The sequence below is a fragment of the Dermacentor silvarum genome, chromosome 11 (assembly GCF_013339745.2).
Source record: "Dermacentor silvarum isolate Dsil-2018 chromosome 11, BIME_Dsil_1.4, whole genome shotgun sequence".
NCBI lineage: Eukaryota > Metazoa > Arthropoda > Arachnida > Ixodida > Ixodidae > Dermacentor > Dermacentor silvarum.
In genome coordinates this window covers 55,811,582-55,836,028 of record NC_051164.1, presented here as the reverse complement: position 1 = coordinate 55,836,028, position 24,447 = coordinate 55,811,582, and the positions used below count along the sequence as shown (strand labels likewise).

General features: G+C 49.3%; 2 protein-coding genes across 2 annotated transcripts in view; both read left to right on the top strand.

Annotated features, from left to right (window-relative positions):
* Positions 1–508: 508 nt before the first annotated feature.
* Positions 509–2,895, top strand: LOC119432599 (ubiquitin-conjugating enzyme E2 Z). The gene is made up of 2 exons (XM_037699760.2): positions 509–868; positions 2,273–2,895. Exons 1-2 carry the CDS (start codon positions 509–511, stop codon positions 2,765–2,767), a joined length of 855 nt encoding a protein of 284 aa, XP_037555688.1. The 3' UTR covers positions 2,768–2,895.
* A 17,222-nt stretch (positions 2,896–20,117) lies between these two features.
* Positions 20,118–24,447, top strand: part of LOC119432597 (ubiquitin-conjugating enzyme E2 Z-like) — a 5,672-nt gene continuing 1,342 nt past the window's right edge. The window contains exons 1-2 of the mRNA XM_049658315.1: positions 20,118–20,590; positions 24,103–24,439. Coding sequence (XP_049514272.1) covers positions 20,231–20,590; positions 24,103–24,439 — 697 coding nt within the window. The 5' untranslated portion in view covers positions 20,118–20,230. The remainder of the gene's footprint in view (positions 20,591–24,102; positions 24,440–24,447) is intronic.

Here is a 24,447-nt window from a genome sequence, read left to right as displayed (position 1 = left end):
TTCTTCCTCTGATTTCTAAATCAACGGCATGCTAGTGGAAAGTGGTCAATGTTTTCGGGTTCCTGATTAGGTAGGACACAGAAGGGACGGTGCCAGACCGGACCTGCATAGGTAAAAGTTTATTGGGGGGATGCGGCAGCGTAATTTTGTAATGGAGATTTCTAATTTACGTGTGGGCACCATTTATTGAGCTACGCAAAACTGAAGAAGACGTGGGGTAACAGAAATCGAAAAAGTTGGCTACACTTAAGTGATGAGTTAGGCAATAGGGTGTGTCGCTTAATTGCTTCGATGGTAAATACATTAGCGTCGACATTTGTCCCAAGATGGGTTCGTGTCGGAAATTTTTTTTCTTTTTTTTATGGAGCCCGATCGATCAACTCGTGTGATCGGCCATTTATAAGGGCAGCGGCGGCATCCCCATCGCCACCGCCACGACCATTCGAGCGGACATCGCAGTTAGTCGAGCCGTGTGCAGCGGGTCGCCGCCCGAGTAGCCAAGCAAAGAATGGCGAATTCTACCGCAAGAGGCGGTCTGGGCAAAGACGGCAGGCTTCAGAGTTCCTGGGACCCGATGGACTTCGTGAACGAGGTCCCGACGCCTGCGTGTCTGATGAGAGTGACGCGGGACATAGCCGACATCAAGGCCGACCCGCTGCCCGGCATCCACATCTCGCCGGAGGAGAGCGACCTCACTAGGATCCACGCTCTCGTGGTAGGACCGGAGGGCACGCCGTACGAGGGCGGCTTCTTCCACTTCTTTCTCAAGTGTCCCCCAAACTACCCGGTTCAGCCGCCCCGAGTGCGCCTGATGACCACGGACGCCGGTAGAGTGCGATTCAACCCGAACCTCTACGCCAACGGCAAGGTACGTGTGCATTTGACCCTGCGCCGGAAACATGTGATCAAAACTAGCAGCGTCCAGAGTCCTCTGTAACGTTAGCGGCGATCGTGACTTGGGCCTCCGTTCGGTATCAGAACTCCCCCCCCCCCCCCCCCCTCTATGTTTTTCTTGGTTTTGTCAAATCTTAGCCAAATGATAAGCGCGTCTTTTACGTCACTTGAACCAAACCTTAAATGTAGAGTGATCTACCTCAGAAAAATAAGACCAACGGTACAATATTCACGGTTGTATTTCGCGGTCTTTCTTTAAAGGCAATTAGAAGAAGCTCCATCAATGGCACTTAGTTGCAAACAATTCAGTCGGCCATTTTTAAATCTGATCTGCAACTTTCGCATTGGCACTTTCTTGGTGAAGCCAATATTTAAAAATTTAGGCAATTATTTGACACTAATTAATTAACTCTGCAAAACGATAAAAATACCGCAGACTAGGACAGGCGATCCCCAACACCGCTGAATTGGTTTGAGCCTCCTCGCACACTCCGTCGTTTTTAAAACATTGGCTACTTTTAGCTGGGACACCCTCGTATATTACGTGTGTGTATGTGTTGCTGGTTTTCATCAGAGCTGGGAATAAATTTTGCCATTGTACCTTCTAAAAGTGGATGTACAGCAAAGCTGTTGCCGACGTTACAGAAGCGTCACCACCACAAGACGTGACACCGTCGGGATCAATGTAGCGTCCGCGACCTCGTTCGCTCCCTTTCCGTTAGTGCTTCGACACCGCGGTGCACGTTGATGGCGTCCATACGCTTGCGCGTAGCCTGCATTCACGAAGTGAACGTCACTGCAATTTTTTAACAGTCTTGATATGATGTCGATTACGGTCGCAGCACACTCCGCGCGACCGATGCAACGGACAGAGCGGCCACTCATCATGGACAGATACATCGTGTGCACACGTTCGTCCACGGGCACGCAGGTGTGATCCGGAGTGCAACATATATCCTCATTCTAGTAGACCCTCCGCCTGGCGCAAGTGCTTTATTGAACTAATTCAATTCTTCAAAGTAAAGTACGTCACAAATTTTTTAAAATACGGCTTATACACAAGCTGAAGACATAATAGCATCGGATTGTAATTTGAACACACGAGAAAACAATTCTGTTACGCGGAAACTCAAGATTACGCTAGCTCTAGGGACGAAATTTTTCTTTGTCGACGGGACGGTGCACACGCACGGACGCAGACAATTTGCCGGGGTACCCATATACAGCTTCGATGTAAAAACGACCAACTGCTTAGGAGACTTGCATTGCTCAAGATTCAACTGTGCTATTCTTCTAAGGCGTTTGTGCTTTCCCTCGCAAATAAGTCTCGAATGTGAGTCTCAAAATGGGCGTTCACAATTTGTGAAATTCTTTACAGGTGTGCCTCAGCATCCTCGGCACATTTCCCGGGCCAGTCTGGAGCCCAGCACAGGGCATAGGCAGCGTCTTGGTCTCGATACAATCGCTGCTCAACGAGCAGCCTTTCTACAACGAGCCAGGTATGGCACAACTGGGATGGCGGGTAGAGTCCCAGCAGTACAACGACAGAGTGCAACACGACACCGTCAGGGTGGCCATCTGCGACGCAGTGGGAGCATCCCTTAAGAACGACCCTCCCTGCCCGCGAGACCTGGCGGAGGTCATCCTGAAGACGTTTGCCGAGTCGTACAACAAGTACGAGCAGAAGGTTCAATCCCTGATCCAGAGCAACACCGGCACGTCATGGGCTCAGTACCTGGGCTTTACAACCACGTACAAATATGAGCCACTGCTCAAGAGACTTCAGGATCTCCGCAAGCTGGTGAATGACAAGATTGCAGCTCAAGCCGCTGCTCAAGCAGCTGCACAAGTCACAGCTCAAGCTATTGATTAGCTGCTGACTGTCGGGAGTTCGCGCTCTTGGGTCGCGAATCGAAGAACTTGCAGAACGCAGAAACTAAAGAAACCGATTAACTGTTAGAGTCATTAAATTGCGTAAGAGAACATTGTGCAGAAAGCACACTTATGTATCAGGTTCGCGGGAGCTCTCCGTCTAAATTAAATTCAGACACGTTTCCGTCGACGATTGCACTCTACAAGGTACTAGCGCTGCCGATTTCTTCTCCATGGGCAATCAGTTTCGAGTAAAAAACTTTGTTCTATTTTTTTAGTCTATGGAGAATCTTGCGTCGATCAGTGCCGATAAACAAGTTCACCCTTCGACACAATTTTCACGTCAGTTTGAAAGGTTGGAAATCTGTGTGTACAAGTGAAGGCAACGATACGGCCACGTACCCGTCTAGTCTGCAAAATGCACTGTAGCAGCTTGAAATTTTAGGCATAAACAGGGAACTGGAGGGCTGAAAACGAAATGAAAAGTAGTGCACTGCCAGAAGACAGCTGCCACTTCCAGGAGCTTGAAGCACTTGCATGTGAGTTGTTATATTTTTTACGCCATATTTTTTCTTCGCAACTGATTTCATTTCGCTTTGAATTAGGGAAATCTCAAAACCTAGTAACCTTATTTCAGCTTATTTATATCAGCGTGCGGGTAATGCAAAAATTTCCAGGTGGCGAACATTTGCGCGCAGATCAAGCTGCAGATGCGAAAGCACAAAAGGCACGCAATTAATAAAAGCAAGAGGGCTTTGCAGCACATTTGCTGAGGAAAGGCATAGCAGGTGTAATGAAATTATGCTAGACGTGACAAACATGGCGGCAATATTGTGCTCGAAAGGTTTAGAATATCCACTCCATCATGCTCTGAACTCTCATCGAGAATATAAAAGAATGGTTACAAACTCTACAGTTTCAAAGGAAATCTACAGGGACGTCAAATCATTAAAGCAATTACAGGCTGAAAAGCTTTGTGTACTGCAAAAGTACTGGCGTTCGAGGGCGTCAGTTCCGCCTTTTGCCTTTCAAGACCTAACATAGAGGCCATATATAAGCACACTCAAAGTGACCGTATACTGGGATGATCAGAAGGAATATTTAAACATTTTTCTGCCGATAGACGGAAGCCTCTACGAATTGTCAAGTGTTTAGCAGGCATCACAATGTAGTGTAACCCTTTTGCGGGGGAAGTTATTCTGAAGCGATTAAGTGGCAAGGGTTATCTGTAGGGCGTTACACGAGGTCCAGAGAGCAAGTAACTAGCTTAATGAATTCCAAGAGCAACTCCGCAAGAGTTTGGGCCACTGACATAATTATGTCTTTAGTATCACAATTCGCGTTACCTAAAGTTAGCCATCGAGCTAAAGGAAGATGGGTCTTACAAGTACTGACTATAGAGCTCTTAAACCGCCTAAAGGATCTTATTTCTTTTACAATGCAGAAAATTCACACAGTTGTTGATAAGACCGGTGACTGCAATCACTTATCACGTATTCAATTACACAAATGTTTTCGGTGGATCCCGCTTGCCGAAGAAACCAAAATGTACGCCACCATTGCTACGCGCACTGATCTTTAAACGTACAGTCCGTTTCCCTTCGGCAGGAAGGACACATCTGTAGGCTATGAACGTTTCGAAGCTATTGGAGTATTTTTTTTATTTATACATTGGCGACATTTGTGTGTTCTCAAAACACAGAGTCAGACCACCAAAGCCAGGTATCAGACGGAGTGAGCCTAGAGGACCTCAAGGTAACTTTGAGAAAAATGCCTTTTTCTGTGTTTCTGGGCAGCTTTTTGGATACGACTACAAAAAGCACAAAATAATCTGTTCACAGGATACCTCAATTACGGAAGCCATGTGTCCACTGATTGCGTTCATTCTTGGAGTCGGCAGGCCATGGCAGGAATTTTGCGCTCTAAAAAAACTAGGCAGGGGCGCAGGCTGTTCTGTAGTTTTCGGTATGGTGGCATGCCTCCAGTGGCGGATCCAGGACGGGGGGAGGGGGGGGGGGGGACCCCACTCGACAGTGATTATGCGGCACCTGGAATTTTTTAGGCCGTTGCAATCACTGTCCGCGGCGAGCACGACACTCCTCACTTCTACCATTTTGTTAGGCGCGTTACAGGCTAACACAACCGCCGCCTTTGTGGAAGCGAGCTAATCGCTCCCTCCCCACCACAAATTTCGCCCCTTCAGAGAGTGGAAGGTCGTTTAAGTTAGCTGGGCCGTCAGCACGGCAGCAATAAGGGAGCCTTCGCTACTCCCTCCTTTACTCAGAGACACGTGTTCCCTTACTCCGCACTGCTATGTCAGGAGTCCGTTCTGGTACGAGCCAGCTTTCAGTGTCAATAAATGTGTCCAGTTTCATTCAAATTCGCTACTTTCGTTGCACAGAGTGGGCTTTACTGATGCTCGAAAAGAGGGCAGCACAAGTCACCTTCAGCGCCTGATATAAACAAACAATTTGGCGGCAACCAACTCACACAGCGCGCGGCGACCAAGGCGTAAGTTTGTCAAAATTTCGCAATTAGTATTTCTGGTGTATGGAATACAGAGGGTAAAATTTATGACACTGTCCTTTGTGAATCAGTTAAGTTTCAATGCAGGATGAAGGTCAAATCGAAGAAATGGGTTGTTAGGATGCTCACACATTTTCTCGACAATGCTCTCTGCAATGGGTGGGCCGAATAGCGTTGCGATGCAGTAGCTTTGCACCTACAACAAAAACAGGTGCGGTCTCTCCTGTCTTTCAAGCAGGATGTAGCCGAAACATTAACCAGATCTCACCCAAATCGAGATGGTAGCAGGAAATAAAGGTACGAAAGTAGACCAGCAGCTCCAAAGACCGGACCAGCCGTGCAACCTGACGGCAACACGAGAAAATGCTTTTGAATACTTCCCAGAATTTTGTAAAATTGAAAATGCAATGCAATGGAGGAACAAAAATTGGAAAGCAAAGTCGAGAGTTTGGTGCATGAAATGCAATGTTTTCTTGTGCCTGCAGGGGTAAAATTTTCTTTTATTTTTACAATACCCACAACTAATGTCCACGTTTGTGGACACTCATTTGTACCGTTTGAAAATTTAAAAAAAATTCAGGATTTTTTTCTCTGCATTTGTGAAACCATTTCAAATGAAATGTTCAAAGTGTTCTGTTTCTCCTGCCTACATTTTTTTTTTCGGTAGTGAAGAGGTCAAGTGCGATTTGTACCCGCCTTTTCTTTTTCCTTGCAGGTTACCGTGAAGCATGAGGGGGACGAGTTCTAGAACAATCGACAGTTTCTTCGGTCCAGTGGCCAAGCAGACTCTCCAAGTTTCCGTTCAAACCAGTCGTACGGAGACATCATCTCCAGCCTCTCCTTTGTTACACCCAGATGAGAATCATGCGAATGCTGACTGCATGCAGAATACGAAAGCGAAAGATCGGGTACCACTGTTACTCTGTTTTAAAGCGTATGGCTTTCGTTGGCTTCCTCGGGCTTTTTCACCCATTTTCGCGAATTGTGGCTGGTGGTTGGTGGCGGGTCTCACTTTCACCGCCGTTACACAAAATGGCGCCGATGCAAAGGGCGTGTTCATCCCCGAGCGCCAACGATAAACATACCAGATTAAAAAAAAACAAAAAGACCTATGAGAACGTTGTTCGAGCTTATGAGTTCTAGATATGGTATTTGCAGTAGTGAAGTAATAAGTTCGTCAAATCTCATTAAACATACAGGTCTAGTGAGGAGGCTTTGAAGATAATGAATTAGCGACAATGCACAGGCAGAACTCAGCTCCGTTCAAGACATGTCTCAGAAAGGTCCTCCGTTAGGCTTAAAGGAGTTGTGCGTGTACACGGATAGACGGGGCTGCCGGGACGTGCTGTCGCGCGAGGGTTTTGAGGCATTTGAGAGTTTAGATGCTGTAGTTATGGATACTATGGTGGAGCGCGCTGGCGAAGGAAAGCCGGGAAAAACCGTTGTCTTCACCCGCCACCCTGTGGTGCAATTGGTACAAGAAGACAATACTGTTTCGTGGGATATCATTTGGCAGTGTGGCTGGCAGCGAGATTGTCGCTTGGTGTGTCTGTGGATGTGCCGTGATATACAGATGACATGGGAACCGATACAATAGTCGCCATTATTATTATCATAACATATGATATATCATTACCAATCATAAAAACTCGCAGTTTCGCCCGAAAGGCGAAGCATCGATTGCGATAGCAAATTAGCAGAGAGCCACGCGAATTATGGATAGTACTTTTATCGGCCGTATCAACTTGTAAACGTTCGCTTGCCAACTAAATTAGCAAGCATGGTGTCAGCGCGCAAAACAAACACAAACACATCACACTCGATGACCGCGGACACTATAGCTGGCAAAACGCTGGCGTGAGGAAACGCGGCAGCAGCAGCGAGCCAAGCGACCTTCCTGCAGTCTATCGCTTCAACGCAAACTGAGTACCGAGAACACACAGCACGCACAAGGCTACGAGCCGCCGACGCACCTATAATATAGACTGTGCCCCCAACGCAGATCGCTCTCGAGATACGGCTGCACGACCGCGCGCAGCCGCCGCATACAAACTTGCAGGCGGAGTAACACGCCCCCCCCCCCCCCCCCCCCTTCCCGGTGCCTCGCAACGTTGGGTGCCTCGCGCGCGACGGAAAACGGCGCATTTCCGCTCGCTTTCCCACCCTTCGCGCGGGCGAGATTGAGCCGCGATCGCTGGCTCACCTTCGCACGATTTCATTCGCACATACAGCACATGACGCGCGGCGACGATTTTATCGCCCTTGTACTTTAACCTCACGGCGACGGCGTCGCCGACTGCAGAAATGCGCCTGAGGTGTCCATATAATTGCTATCGCAATAAAAAGATTGCTAATCGCATTAACCTCGCCAATCATCACCAAAGAATGGAAGAACCACCATTATATTGCCGCACTACAGACGGCAAAGACCCCTGTGGTCAATTGGCGTGCTGGTGCTTCAGGATTCAGGAGTTCGACATGACCGTCGTATACAGGTCAGGGAAAAAGAATACCGACGCTGACCGCCTCTCTCGGTCACCAATACAGCCGTCTGTCACTGAGGATAAGAACGCGGGCGCTGCATTATTGACAGTCATCGATGCATTTACCATTTCCCGGCAGCAGCGCCACGACCCAGAACTGTTTCCGCTTATTGATTTCTTGGAAGGCCGAGGCAAAGACGTGTCTCGGCTGTTTGGAAGAAGTCTGGCGTCATTTTGTTTGAAGGACAATGTTCTCTATAAGAAGAACTTTTCTCCGACGGGCAGCACCTACTTATCGGCCGTGCCTGCTTCGCCTCGCAATGACATTCTATCAGCATGTCATGATGAGACCACCTCAGGTCATCTGGGATACACACGAACATTTTCCCGACTGCGGCGCAAGTATTATTGGCCGAAGCTCCCAGCCAACGTTAAAAATCATGTACGCACTTGTACCGACAGCCACAGACGCAAAGCGCCACCCAACACGCCAGCTGGTCTCATACATCCTGTAGATGATGAATAAACATTTATTAAGCCCAAAATATATTGGTGGTGCCCACAGGCACCAGACGGGCTGGTTCCCTAGTTACGGGACCCATATGTTCCCAGCAGCTCCTGGCCCCTGTCCGTCAGCGCGAGCTGAATCGGTAGGGCGGGGCTGGTTAACAAGGTCTCCCATCGCTCAAGGGGTTGGGGATTGGGTGTGTTGGCGGGTAGGGGAGGAGGGGGGGTCTTGAGTTCTGTGCACTCGGCCAAGATGTGCGGCAGGGTGCCCTTTACCCTTTTGCAAAAAGGACAGAGCGTATCATGTTCCGCGGGGTACATACGGTTCATCAGTACGGGATGCGCAAGCGATCCCGCCTGCGCTCGACGCAGGATGGTCTGTTGTTGCCTGGTGAGTTTGGGGTGCGGTTCTGGCAGTTTGCACCTTTCCTCTCGGAAATTCATGCCAATTTTGGCGAATGACGCTCGCGGCACCTTACATCCTGTAGAGGTGCCGCGAGCGTCATTCGCCAAAATTGGCATGAATTTTCTTGCACGGTTTCCAACTTGAACTACAAGGAACAAGTGGATTATTGTCGCCACTGACTACCTTACCCGTTATGCGGAGACAAAAGCTACCCAGCGGGGAACAGCAGATGAAGCTGCTTGATTTTTCGTCAGAAACATCGTCCTTATAGGCACGGTGCCCCAACGGCAGTAATTACTGACAAAGGAACCGCGTTCACGGCCGATCTTCGAGATGCAGTTCTCAAACTCAGCGGCACAGCCCACCGGAAAACGACAGTTTATAATCCCCAGATGAATGGACTAACGGATCGTTTGAACAAGACACTCGCAGATATTCTTTGCATGTACGTTGACGTGGAACATAAGAACTTGGACTAGATATTGCCTTTAGTAACCTTCGCATATAACACCACTAAACAGGAAACGACTCGTATGACAACGTTCATCTTGGTACACGGTCGCGAAACCACGACTACGTTGAATGCAACGTTGCCCCACGAGTACGACGACATCCACGCAGATGCCGAAGAATTTACCCAACGTGCCGAAGAAGCCAGACAGCTTGCACGTCTACGCATCCGCCACCAGCAAGACAAGGACGCAATGCGGTACAATCGTGAGCACAAATTCGTCGCCTATACACACCCGGCGAGAGAGTGTGGGTTCGGATACCCATTCGGCGTCGGAGACTTTCTGAAAAGCTGATAAGCGATATTCTGGACCATACACAGGATCATCTGACACCTGAACGACGTGAACTACGAGGTCGTGCCAGACGGTGAAACTTGTTCGCGGCGCCAAGAGCACCCACCCGAAGTAGTGCCTGTGGTGCGCATGAAGCCGTACTTTTTCCAAGTGACTCACGTTTTAGTGTCTCGTACATGCATACGCTTAAGTTGCGGATCGGGGCGTTGCTTCCCTTAGAAGGGAGGCAAATGCAGCGTCTGTCGTACGGCAGACACGACGACGATAACGAGACACATCGGCACTTGTGAAAAACATAGAGAGCAAGAAGAAGAAGAAGAAGCCACTAGCGCGTGGTATTACAAGCCGTCAGTTCTTGTTACTGTTCCTGCTTACAAATTCGTTTGTCCCTCGAGTTTGGTGACGCCGTGACAATATTTAAAACTGATTAGAAAGACAATGCAGGTCAGTAGCAGTAAAAGTGAAGCGGTGACTCTTCCAGGTCTCACGGGAAACGTGGAGTCGAGATTACGTGACAATGAAATTATATTCCGAGAATGGGACAGCGTTTATGGAATTCCCGAATACCAGTTTATTTGCCACATTCTCATACCGAGAACCGGATGAAAGTCAGCAAACTATACTGGCCCGAGGTTACCACTACATTATAGGCTGTTTCGACTACGCGTTAAAGTCCAACCATATACGTAGGTTTTAGACGACAGGTTTCTAGGGCGGGTTACCGGCGCCAGCAACTATCACAATTGATGGACCCCCACCTGTCTGACTGAAAACCGAACGCTTGCCCTGATTGACCAGTGTGTCGTTACAATTGAGCCAACTCGGGCCACTAATGCCCATCGGCAGTGAACTAAAGTACGAAGCATACGCCCACCGCCTCCCGCGATCGCAGGGGCAACATATTACGAGTATGCTCCCCCACGAGAACGGTGAATGTTATGGGCGTCGAGGCGGTAATATACCGGATGTTTCGTTTTATGCGGGACGCTTCACATTAACGATTATAGTGTTATTAGGATTCTTAGTGTAATGAACGCACTTTCTGGGATGTCTCCGCCAGCGTGGGTCACTGGGAATAATAGTTCATGGTCCAATGGGCCACCCAGTATGTGACACTATACATTTGATACTAGTACTTGCGCATTCGTGGCCAAACCTCCGCACTGGATGTGCCAAGATGACACAAGGATTATGCAGCTTTAAAGAAATATATTCAGGCGACAGCGTGCCATCCGCAAGGCAGCTCCGCGTCTAGCGCGACCACTTGAAGTATAGACATTTCAACGAAGTTGCAGCCAGAATACTATTCAACAGTTTCAACGGGGATGCAGTGATCACAACTTGTATGCTGTGTCGTGGTCACCTTAGACATTGTGGTTGGCAGCGGGATTGCCACTTCGTGTGTCTGCGGTGGCCGCTAGGGTTTGTCTCTAAATTGCCTTATTGCTAATCACATTAACGTCGCCATTCACCGAGAGATAGATTCTGCCGTTTTTTTTTTTTCTCCTATACTCACCTCGAGTTGTATTTTGCCGTTCACGTTTCCCAGACTGTACATCAGCTTTTGTAACTGAATTCCTCGCTATTGTCTTGGCCTCGAATAAATTGTGTCCACAGGATGTTAATGCTAATAATAACTGTGATCGACTCCTTCACAGTTTGTGCGCGCTTCGATACTCCTGAATCTTCTGTCACATCCCACTTGTTTGTGTGCATTGTTGCCGAATAATGTGTGTCAAGTTCGCTTCGAATTGATACCGGCACAAGAGGCAATCTGCATGAACGAGCTCGTCTGGCGTCGTATTCCCTGCTTGGATATATGCTACATGTTCTTCCACCTTCTGTGCTCGCGAACGCCAATTTTAGGCAGCTCCTATCGTTAAGGGAAAACTTAAATTTACCTCAGGAGCTCTTATTTAGATACGTTAAAAAGGAGAAATTGTTTTGTTCAGCATAGACTGTCCCGGATTTTACAAGGTTCGTCGTATAAAAAAAAAAAAGGCTGAAATCTGTCGCCAGTATCGTTAAAAGATGTTCTATTAATCCATCATTTTCTTTAAAAATAAAACTCTTGAAAATCGCAACATTTAAAGAAAATCGAGTATCAAGTTCATAACTCTGTAACGTATAAGTAAAAATGGTATCAGAATGCTTAACACTGCACCACTATAACAATGAAAGCAGAATAAATTGATATATAGACAAGTCGATAATTTTACAGTGATTTATCAGTATGAAGTTTGCAAATCTCTCGTAAATATAAAAAGAAATCACGTAAACAGTCATCATATTTGTTCGCTTTAGATGTTCTAACACATGCAAGTAAGATAACTACGATGTCGGTTTTTTGGTATTCCGTTGTGGATTTGTAATTCCTGCGCTGGATTTATTTTTAATGCCGATTTCCGATAATTATCGTAGAGCAGTTCAGGCGATAAAGCAAGCATCTGCTTCCAACAGTTGCTAAAGTGATTTGTTTTGCTCCTAAATGCCACAAATTTCTATCGAATTGGTCCAACAGTTGTCTGATGAGAGCATTTCCGCGTTGCGCGTGTATTTCAGTATGTAAATCGGTGTTGGCCCCGAGCTAAAGCTTCCTCTCAAAGTGTGCTACATCGTCCACCCTGCTATTGTTCGTCAACTTTCACCATTTACGTTACTACCGGTGGCGTGTAGATCAATGCTTCCTGCGGCAGTGCGAGGTTAACTTGACCAGCTTCCAATGTAGAGTCTCAGCCATAAATTTTGCTGTTATCGATCCGGCATCTCGATTTATAGCCCTTACTATTTTAGTAAGGAAGAAGAAACGATTGACCACTTATTTAATTCACCGTTTCACTTCATTGTGCAAATTATTCCTTGAACTCCGTTATCGTCATATGTCGGGTTTTCTACAACGGAAGTTTATTCAAGCGAAGCTTGTATAGCCTCACAAGCGTCGGTGACGTTGTAAGTGTGACCACAAAAAACTCTGACTCGTGTCGGCGTCGGTTTTGTTGGTGTTGGCGTATGAAAAAACCCAAGCCACGTGAAAATAAAAGGTGCTCCATGGGCCACGAATAAGAACCGCCAACTTTTTATTGTGATAGCAATTATATGGATACTCCAAAGCGGATTTGTGCCATCGGCGTCGCCGTCGTCGTCGCCGTGAGGTTCCGTATGACGTCAACGGCGATGAAATCGTCGCCGCGCTCTGGACACTGTACGTGCGAGTGAAAGGGCGCGAGGGACGCGCGCTTTCACGGGGAGCGAACGCACGTCGGAGAGCAAACGCGTGTTCTGCGCCGTGCTGCCTGAAGGGCTGCAGAATTAAGCGTCTTTTTCCTCCTTTACAATCACTATATATAGAGAGCAAACGCGACTTTTTCCGCGCTGCCGCTAATAATTCCAGCGTAGAATTTCCCTTCTCTTCTGTCCTCGTAATGGCGAGGCCGCGTTTACGGGGGTATGAGTCATTCATTGTCTCACGTAACAGACAGATTTAATTTTGAAGAAATTTCGTGGAAATCTATCCAGAATGAACGCGCTTGGGAAAGGCCTCGTCGTCGACGTGCCGATTCTAGCGTGAGGGCTTCAGAGGCCCAGGCCATACGTCATCGAAGAGCCGCGGACCCCGAGGTGCGGGAACGCGACGTTGAGGCCTCGTGTCAGCGTCGTCTAGCCCTCCAGGAACCCGACAAAGGTGGTGAACAACTCGACAATAACGCTAGCGCCAAATTTCCCGGTGCGACGGCGAGGTTTCAACGCGAGTTTCTCACCCGGAACGTCGTAGCCAGCTGCAGTGCGTGCGACGGGTTGTGGTTCGAGCACAACGTTGTACTCGTCAGTGCAATTAATTCGTTCGGAGGAACACCGAAGAAACACACGACAAGCTTCGCTTATACTCCCATTTCCTCGACAGGAGAAGGGCTAATAATTTTTTATCGTTTTGGAGCTGGACAATTTGGCCACAGGGCAATTTGAAGTACACTAAGATCACAGAAACCGCGAGAATTACTAGGGGGTGCCGCCTCTGCTGCGATTTTTTCAATATGGTTATTATTATTATTATTATTATTATTATTATTATTATTATTATTATTATTATTATTATTATTATTATTATTATTATTATTATTATTATTATTATTATTTAAAGAGGTTTATTGGGTGAGTCTAACAAACAGGCGGTAGCTCGGAACAGTAGGCAGGGAGAACAAGATGGTGGTGTCCGAACGCCGATCTCGTGCCTTCTCGTGATGATGATCGCCGGGATGTCATTCTCTTCATTTCTTCATTATAATTGCCCCCGTCGAGAAAGGTGGAGCCATCCTGGCGATCTAACAAGTGGGGACAAGAGGGTCGAAGTACGGCTTGAGGCGGTCTATGTGAACAACATCACGTCCACGTCGACGACGGTCGCCGGGCGGCGTAAGAGGTTCAATGACGTAGTTTACGGGGGAGGTACGCTCGACGACGCGGTAGGGACCATGATAATTGGAAAGCAGTTTGGATGACAAGCCAGGAGCGCAGGGCGGTACATGAAGCCAGACAAGTGCTCCAGGAGCGAATGGTGCATCAGGAGGGCGGTCGTCATCGCGGGCGTTTTTCTGGCGTTGTTGGTCGGCCGTAGTAAAGCGCTTGGCTAGTTGCCGGCAATCTTCAGCGTAACGGGCGGCTTCCGACACGGGCGTGCACTCTGAGGCATCTGGTGCGTATGGCAGCAACGTGTCGATTGTGTGCGACGGCTGGCGAACGTACAGAAGGAAGGGGAAAATCCGGTTGTGACTTGCGTAGCGGTGTTATACGCGTATGTCGCAAATGGAAGAACCAGGTCCCAGTTTGTTTGATCAGATGCGACATGTGTCGCAAGCATGTCGCCCAGTGTCCGATTAAACCGTTCGTTTGAGGGTGGTAGGCAGTACACGTCCGATGTACAATATTGCACTGGTGGAGAAGTGCTTGAATTACATCGGAGAAAAATACGCGGCCACGGTCACTGAGGAGTTCACGAGGAGGACCGTGTAGCAGCACAAAACGATTGAGGTTGAAGGAGGCGACGTCCTGTGCTGTCGCCGTGGGAAGAGCAGCAGTTTCGGCGTATCGTGTAAGGTGGTCGACAGCAACGATAGCCCATCGGTTTCCCGCTGTGGTCAAAGGTAAAGGTTCATATAGGTCAATTCCAACGCGGTCGAATGGGCCGTCTGGGCACGGAAGGGGCTGTAATGAACCTGCAGCAGGATGCGGTGGTTTTTTGCGTCGCTGACACTCGTGGCAGCCGCGAATGAACTTGCGGACAAAGCGAAACATTCCGCGCCAGTAGTATCTTTTGCGTAAACGTTCATACGTCTTGAAGACACCGCCGTGAGCACACTGCGGGTCGGAGTGAAAGGACGCGCAGAGTGTAGAGCGCAGCGTTCGGGGGATCACTAGAAGCCACTTCCTACCATCTGGCGAGTAGTTCCGCCGGTACAATAGGCCATCACGAATGCTGAAGTGCGAAGCTTGGCGTCGCAGTGTTCGAGTGGGCGAAAGGGTGGGTGCCTCGGATAAAACGTCAAGAAGCGAAGCGATCCATGGATCGTGGCGCTGTGCAGAGGACACGGCGGCGACGTCAAGAGCTGACAGTGGGTGGTCTATAGTGGATATGGACGCAGTTTAGGTGGATAGTGGTGACCGCGACAGTGCATCAGCATCGGCATGCTTGCGTCCGGAACGATATATAACACAGATATCAAACTTTTGAAGTCGAAGAGCCCAGCGGGCAAGGCGACCTGACGGATCCTTCAGCGAAGACAACCAACATAATGCATGATGGTCCGTAACTACATCAAACGTGCGGCCATATAAGTATGGGCGGAACTTGACAAGCGCCCAGACTATTGCCAAGCATTCTTTCTCGGTGACGCTATAGTTTGACTCAGCCTTGGTGAGTGTTCTGCTGGCGTATGCGACGACATACTCTGCGAACCCAGGCTTTCGTTGTGCGAGAACAGCACCCAGGCCGACACCGCTGGCGTCTGTGTGAACCTCAGTTGCGGCCTTAGGATCGTAGTGGCGCAGTATAGGTGGTGACGTCAGGAGACGGCGGAGGGTGGAGAAGGCTTGGTCACACTCAGAAGACCACGACGAGAGACTGGTAGCGTCGCTTAAAAGTTGGGTCAAAGGCGCAATTATAGAGGCAAAGTTGCGCACAAACCGGCGAAAGTAGGAGCATAACCCTACGAAGCTTCTTAACTGCTTTATAGTCGTCGGTTTGGGAAAGTCGGTGACGGCACGTAGTTTAGCCGGGTTCGGAAGTACACCGTCCTTTGATACGACGTGACCTGGAATTGTAAGTTTTCGGGCAGCAAAACGGCACTTCTTCAGATTGAGTTGGAGCTGAGTGTTCTTCAGACAAGTCAGGACATGGTTGAGGCGTTCGAGATGGGTTGCGAAATATGGCGCAAAGACAACAATGTCGTCGAGGTAGTAGAGACATATGTGCCACTTCAAACCCCGCAGAACCGAGTCCATCATGCGCTCGAAGGTGGCAGGCGCATTGCAGAGGCCGAAGGGCATGACATTAAATTCATATAGACCGTCAGGCGTGACGAAGGCTGTCTTTGAACGGTCGGCCTCTGCTAAAGGCACCTGCCAATACCCGGAACGCAAATCTAACGATGAATAAAACTCGGCACATTGTAAGCAATCAAGGGCATCGTCAATTCTGGGTAAAGGGTACACGTCTTTCCGAGTGACCTTGTTTAGGCGCCGGTAATCCACGATTCGCCATCTTTTTTTTTAACGAGAACCACAAGGGATGCCCACGGACTTTGTGAAGGGCGAATAACGTCGCGTTTAAGCATGTCGTCAACCTGGTCGGTAATAATTTGACGTTCCGCGGTGGAGACACGGTACGGACGTTGTCGCACTGGCGAGTTGGAGCCGGTGTCGATGTAGTGAACAATGGTAGAAGTTCGGCCAAGGGCACGTTGGGCAACATCGAAAGACTCGCGGAACTGGTAGAGCAGCTGGAGAAGAGCAGAGCGTTCAAATGGCAACAGTCCGTCTGCGATCGACGAATTGAATAGGTCGACAGCTGGTACATCAGAAGGGTTAAGAGCACTGACGGCGTCGAGGTCGCGTCGAGCGGAATCTTGCTGCACGGAAAAAAATCTGGCCGATATCAATGGGTTGCACGCATCCAAGGGATTCACCTTTAAGCAGTTGGATGGGATACGGAAGAGAATTTGTGAGGCAGAGAGCGCTTGTTCCATTCGAAATAGATAGGGTCGAATAAGGCAGAAGAAGTGGCTTCCGACTTAGAAGGAGGCGTGATGGTTCAAAGAATGCAGCTTCGTCACATATGCTGTTGCAGAACACTGGGAGCAAAACAGCTGATGTCGGCGGAATTTCTGTGTCCTCTGTTACGACTAGTTTGTGGGCGGCTTGATGAATGTGGTTGTAGGGCGGGGACCCACACAAGGGGAAGAGCTCAAGTTCAGATCTGGCACAATCAATAACGGCGTGATTACACGATAGAAAGTCCCAGCCAAGTATGATGTCGTGCGAGCAGGATGAAAGGACAATAAACTCAACAATATAGTGTTCTTTAGCAATGATAAGTCGAACAGTGCAGGCGGCTATAGGCCGAACAGGGTCTCCATTCGCTGTACGTAAGGGCATCATCTCAAGAGGCGTAGTCACTTTTCGCAGCTTGCGGCAAAGTTTGGCATCTATAACAGAAACGGCAGCACCGGTATCGACAAGAGCATACGCATGGGTGCCTTCAACAAAAACTTCGACAATATTCGACGGCAAAGTTCGAGGACTTGAGCATTTCGACAGCGCAGTTCTTGCCTCTTGAACTGCGGGGGCTAGTTTCCCTCATTTTCAGGGGCTGGTCGACGACGCATGGGCGACAAGGAGCGGCGACGGGGTGAAGGTGAGCGACGAGACGTTGGTTGCGGATAGTCACGTGAAGACTTGCTTGTTTGGGGATCCGGACTTTCATAACGAGAGCGGGGACGATCCATGTAGTTCGGTGAACGGGCGTCTGAGTATCCTGGGGCGCGACGACGGCAGTGTCGGGCGATATGACCAGGCCGCCGCATGCAAAACAGATCGGCCGGTTGTCGCGCGTTCGCCAGGGATTTGCAGTGATGGGAGCAGCCCATGTCACGAACGGCTGAGTCGGGGCTGCAGCATACGACACACCATGGAACGGTGAGCGCTGTTGTAGCTACTGCCGCTTTACTACCTCAGCGTAACTAAGAGGCGCGGCGACAGGATGCTGCTGAATGGGCACCGGCGTGGCCTCGGAAATCTGTTCTTGAATGACATGTCGAAGCACGGGAGCCAATGGGATTGGTTGCTGCAGTTGCTGCTGCTGTGGGAGCTCCTGACGCTGAGAAAACGGCAGGAGAGACAACTGACGGGCCACCTCCTCACGCACAAAGTCTTTCATTTGTGCGAGAAGGTATGACTGGTCAGGCATGACGTCCAGTGCAGCGAGTGGTTGGTTGTACGTCTGAGGTGAACGTCGGGTGAGAGCTCGCTGCCTTCTCAATTCGTCATAGCTCTGGCACAGGGTTACCACCTCAGACACAGTGCCAGGAGACTTCGCAAGAAGCATTTGAAAGACATCGGGATCTAACAGAGGTACTGGGATCGATACCCAGCACCTCCGCCAAATGTAAAGAGGTTTATTGGGCGAGTCCAAAAAACAGGCGGTAGCTCGGAACAGTAGGCAGGGAGAACAAGATGTGGTGTCCGAACGCCGATCTCGTGCCTTCTCCTCGTGATGATAATCGCCGGGATGTCATTCTCTTCATTTCTTCATTATTATTATTATTATTATTATTATTATTATTATTATTATTATTATTATTATTATTATTATTATTATATTTCCGCATCAAGTATGTCCTTTGATTCCCCCCCCCCCCCCGAAATTTTGTTATTTACAGATACTCATTACAGCTACTCATTGTGTGGCCAACCTTCTCGTCGGTATGTGCTATAAGGAAGGAATAAACATCGATATGAGCAAAACATCTAACTAATAAGCGCGTTCCCGCGTTTCACGTGACAGTGTGATAGGGACTGTTTCGAGAACTGTGCGATTTTCTTACTTTTTTGCGATTAGCATTTGCTGGGAGCGTCACGTTATTTTCGGGTAACTCCGTGCGTTTCCACCATCTTACACGTCAAGTTGGAATATAGGTATGTGCCAGTGGATAGAGGTGCCAGGATGTACAAACAGAACACGAGGCAAGAAGCAAAGGAGTCCGAAACCAAACACAGGATAAGTCAGCTACGGAGTGAGTGAGTAAAAACTTTATTGAAAATAAATAAATAAAAGAAGGCACGCTGGTTGGGGCCCCTATGCCAGGGCTCCACTGGCACGAGCGGCTCGCTGGGCTTGGTCCAGAAGAGCCAATTGGCTCTCCCGGCCCTCGTCCGCAAGCCATGCCTCCCACTGCCCATTCCTCATGAATGGATGTTTCAGTATTATTGGGCTGTCTATGTGCGGAGGCCTCTTAGGACACTCCCATGTGATGTTTTTTAGTGTGGGTATTTCTGTGCACCACGGGCACTCGTCAATGAACCTCGTGGGGTGTATTCTGTGTATTTGGTGCAGGTTGGGTTATGTATTCGTCTGAATACGACACCAGTCCCTCTCCTGTTGGCTGTTCAAATTCGAGTGAGGATGTCCAAAACGTCTCCGCTGCTGCCTTTGCTGTAAAAGGATGCCACGAGAATTCAGTGGAAGGTCGTCGCTGGGCCCTGCTGTTGCTCGGACGTTTAATCCTCGAGCAATACGGTCTGCCCTCGCGTTCCCTGCCAGTCCCTTGTGTGCTGGACACCATATGATAGTCCGGTGCCCTTCTAGTCGATTGCCCAAAATTTTGATTAGTGACTGGGGTGCCATCTCATTTAGAAACAGGCGGCAAGCTGCTTGTGAGTCGGATAATATGACAGCCGAATTGGATTGGTGCTCGGCGTCCTGAATGGCCAAGGCGATGGCTGCAGCCTCTGCCACGCATGCCGATGAGGTTTTGAAGGATGCCGTTGTAACGTTGTTCTGACACGTAGAGACTACGGTGAACGTGTCGGAGCTGGTTCGACTAGCATCCGTGTAATACACTCCCGGTCCCATGCCGAAACGTTTGTGAAGAGTCTTTGCCCTTGCTCTGCGTCGTCCGGGATGGTACTCGGGGTGCATGTTCTTGGGAATTGGGGCCACCGCGATGTGCGATCGAACATTTCGGTCTATCTGTGCCGTCTCCTCTCCGCAATACTGGGGCCTCAGTGTGAAGCCTAACCTCGCCAATACTTCCCTGCCCTGAGTTGAGTCAGCTACGGAGAAGTGAAAAAGTTGCCATCAAAAGCAGCCGACTGTGGAGAAAGAAGTGAACATAACGGAACCAGAGCGTGCAATGAGCGCCAAGCGATGGGCTACACAGAAGTGAAGACGACGTGGGTAACAGAAATGGAAAAAGTTGGCTACACACAAGTGAAGAGTTAGGCAATATGCTGTGTCGCTTGATTTCTTCAATGCTAATTACATTAGCGTCGACACTCATTGCAAGATGGGTGCGTGTCGGAATTTGTTCTTTGATTTTATGGGGCCCGATCGATCCGCTCGCGCGATCGGCCGCTTCATAGGGCAGCGGCGGCATCCCCATCACCACCGCCACGACCATTCGAGCGGACATCGCAGTTAGTCGAGCCGTGTGCAGCGGGTCGCCGCCCGAGTAGCCAAACAAAGAATGGCGAATTTCACGGCAAGCGGCGGTCTGGGCAAGAACGGCATGCTTCAGGGTTCCTGGGACCCGATGAACTTCGTGAATGAGGTCCCGACGCCTGCGTGTCTGATGAGAGTGACGCGGGACATAGCCGACATCAAGGCCGACCCGCTGCCCGGCATCCACATCTCGCCCGAGGAGAGCGACCTCACCAGGATCCACGCTCTCGTGGTGGGACCGGAGGGCACGCCGTACGAGGGCGGCTTCTTCCACTTCTTTCTCAAGTGTCCCCCGAACTACCCGGTTCAGCCGCCCCGAGTGCGCCTGATGACCACGGACGCCGGTAGAGTGCGATTCAACCCGAACCTCTACGCCAACGGCAAGGTACATTTCCTTTTTCCAGAAACATGCGAAGAAAACAAGCAGAGTTCAGAGTCCCCTGTAACGTTAGCGGTGATCGTGGCTTGCGCCCCCGTTGAATATCAGAACTACCCCCTCTCTATTTTTACAGCGAAGCTGTTAAGGGTTCAGTCTTCGATGGTCGCGTCCGGATGTAGAAAAAATGTGGTTGATCCCTCTTATATAGGAATCGGTATAGAACACGAAAGTGAAACGTGTCTTCACAGAAGTAGTGTAATGTTTATTGCACATTGATATATAATGTCTATTGGTGTTTTGTGGCTAAAGCGCCCTTGGGCGTTGATGCACCCACGCTGACGCCTGGTGGCACGTCTCCTCCATCACGACTACCAACGTCGATGACCATGAGCAACCGTCGTGCATATGGAAGCTGCACTACGCTGCACACGCTAGCACAACGCGAAAGACGAAGCACGTAACTGACACACTAATACAACGCGCAAGACAAAGCACGTAACTGAATCGTCACCGAGTCAAATCAGCGCGTACAGCGCGTCGTAATTGCAGCCTCCGCGATCAACTTCAGAAACATTTTCAGAGCTAATTGCGGAGGCCGCTCCGCTGTGCTGAGTACGGTGAACGCCACTACCAACGCCACCTAGGTGGCGTTGGTAGTGCTTCTTGATGCCAGCGTCCCTTCGAATGCTGGCATCGAGGCGTCGTAGTGGTGAGACCACCGAAGCGTTCACTGTCGGTGCGCGTTAGTGTCATAATGCAGTACTTCTCTTTTCTGCTCGTAGGCGGCGGCACCGCCCCGAACAAGAGCGCGGGTACACGGAGGAGTGTTAGGTATATAAGGCGCGTCTGTGTAGCTCTCTGCAAATGCGTTTGTGGCGCAATGGGTTAAACGCTCGGCGATCTATCGTCGCGGACCGAGAGGTCGTGGGTTCGATTCCCAAATTTTGCATGTTTGTGGAACATTTTCTTCTGGTTTCTTTCTTTGTATTATGTTCTATGACGTATTTCCGTGACGGAAATACGTCAGTGAAGTCTTGGTGGACCCCGGCATAAAACACTTTCGTGTTAAATACGTCAGTGAAGTCTTGGTGGACCCCGGCATAAAACACTTTCGTGTTAGAAAACTCTTATTGGCCGTATGCTGTATGTGCGATTGAAAGCGCGCGAGGGACGCACGCTTTCACGGGGGGCGAACGCACTGCGGAAGAAGAAGAAATGAACTCATTTATAACGTGAAAGGATTAATGTTGTTGGGCCCCTTAGTCTAGGGCCACAATGGCTGCCGCCACCGCTCTTGCTCGTCGAACCAGGGCCAGCCAGACCTGAGGCTCGGAGCGACGCAGGATCGCCTCCCACTGCACATATGTTGGTTGGGGGGATTTTAGAATGGGGGATATCCGTTGGTAGTTTTTGGCACTCAATCGTGACGTGGAACGTCGTCGGTGGATCGCACGGCGGCGAGCAAACGCGAAAGCACGGCGGAGAGCGAATGCCGTGGGGGGACGGGAGGGAGGGAGGGGAGGCGAAGTTTATCTGAGGCACCAAATGCGTATCTTGCGTGCGACCGGGCGCAAGGGGAACTGGCGACTCAATCTCTCACGCGAAAGGAGGACAGCGGGAAGGGAGCGCGGGAGGGAGGGGTTGCGGCTTCTGCTCTGCGAGCAACTTGTACTTTGCGCGGCGCCGAGTGGTGGCGCGCACCGTATCTTGAAAGCGATCTGCAACACGGCTCCTGCCATTTGTATGCGGTGTACTTTCGCCGCTCAGTTTCCGTTGAAGCGATAGACCACATGAACCTTCTCTCGCTGCTGCTGGCGCGCTTGCTCACGCCAGCGTTTTGACAGCGGTTGTGTGCGGTCACACAAACAACGCGCAGAACTGTTGTCGACGACTGCGGCGTTTTGCCCGCGTTCGCACCGAACGCGCGTGGCGTTGGTGACGTGTTTATGAAGAACCTTTGCCGTACACCCTATGGCGGTGTACCGTAGCGACTATAAGGCCATGGTCCATGTGGTCACTAAATGAAAACTACCGGCTCATATATATTTCTCATTCTTCAATAGTTCAAATAACCAATTACACCATCACATCTTAACAGTCATAATTGAGAATACATAATTTCCACCACAATACTGCTTCACTGGTCTTCCATCTCCACCTCAGTGGAAGGGCTGACAGTTTTAACGCGATAGCGGTTAGGGCCCCGTGTCGCAGAAAATCCGGCGTCGGCGTCGGCATTGGCGCCCACGGCCGAGAAAGTCATCCCCAACCAGGCAGACCCTCCAAATATATTTTACCACAAAAGTTGCTCACACTGTCTTGCATTCTTTACAAAGTTATTCCTCAGCATTTTGAGAGTGACTGCCCACAAACAATTGTCATGAAACAAAACACCGACAGCGCATGCCTGTTATGCTAAATCTTCTCAGGCTGAAATATTAAAGGTGCAAACAATAAAAGAAGGCCCGCCCACGAAAGAGGCCGCGTTGCTACCAGAAAGCGCGCCTTCGTGCATAGCGTTCACCGCCAGCGTTTCCCAGTAAACATTACGGTTACATAAACTGCAGTTGCCGGCAAGTGTGAGAAACAGTCAAGGATATTTGAATGCTATCGCGTTCCACTCTTGAAGGCGAAGCTTAAGCGTCCTCCAAATTTGTTTTCTTGATTTTGTCAAATGTTTGCCAAATTATACAGAAAGATATATACCACGTCTTTCACGTCACTTGAACCAAACTTTAAAAGTAGAGTGATCTAACTCAGAAAAATAGCACCAACGGTACAATTTTCATGGTTGTCTTAAGTTACGCAGAGTATTTATTGATATGTCACAAGTTTAAATTTTGCATAATTTAACCTGTAATCCGTTCTCTACTTATAATTCAGGAACGTGGCAAAAGTTGGGCTTCATAACAGTCTTTATGGGCAAGCGGCCCATCCAAAGGCGTATGAGCGCAATGACGTGTATATATATATATATATATATATATATATATATAATATGGGTCATCAGGTAATTAGTTAAAAACTTCATTAGTGAATTTCTGGTAATTATTGGATTATGCATTTCAATTTCCTGTGCAAGTAATGTCCGCCTCTTCGAGTAGACCAGCGTATATATATGAACTAAAATTGTGTTATCTGCCACAGGCAACCTTTAAGAATTTTTGAAAGTGTCCGCTGAAACACCCGGTATATATATATGCATGTATGAAGGTACGTATGCATGTGTGTGTGTGTGTGTGTGTGTGTGTGTGTGTGTGTGTGTGTGTGTGTGTGTGTGTGTGTGTGTGTGCGTGCGTGCGTGCGTGCGTGTGTGTGTGTGTGTGCGTGCGTGCGTGCGTGCGTGTGTCTCATCAGAGCCGGAACAAAACGACCAACTGCTTAGGCGACTTGCATTGCTAAGGATTACTTCGCATCCTTACTACTCTTCTTCTGAGGCATTTGTGCTTTCCCCTAATAAACTAGTCTCGCAGATGAGTCTCGAAAAGGGTTCTAAAGATATGTAAAATTGTTTACAGGTGTGTCTCAGCATCCTCGGCACATTTCCCGGACCAGCCTGGAGCCCAGCACAGGGCATAGGCAGCGTCCTGGTCTCGATACAATCGCTGCTCAACGAGCAGCCTTTCTACAACGAGCCAGGTATGGCACAACTGGGATGGCGGGTAGAGTCCCAGCAGTACAACGACAGAGTGCAACACGACACCGTCAGGGTGGCCATCTGCGACGCAGTGGGAGCATCCCTTAAGAACGACCCTCCCTGCCCGCGAGACCTGGCGGAGGTCATCCTGAAAACGTTCGCCGAGTCGTACAACAAGTACGAGCAGAAGGTTCAATCCCTGATCCAGAACAATACCGGCACGTCC

What these genes read in the sequence shown, in the direction of transcription:
- LOC119432599 (XM_037699760.2), top strand. Translation starts at nt 509, where the DNA reads ATGGCGAATTCTACCGCAAGAGGCGGTCTGGGCAAAGACGGCAGGCTT. An exon ending in ACCTCTACGCCAACGGCAAG is followed by an intron (nt 869 to 2,272) that starts GTACGTGTGCAT and finishes AATTCTTTACAG; the next exon opens with GTGTGCCTCAGCATCCTCGG.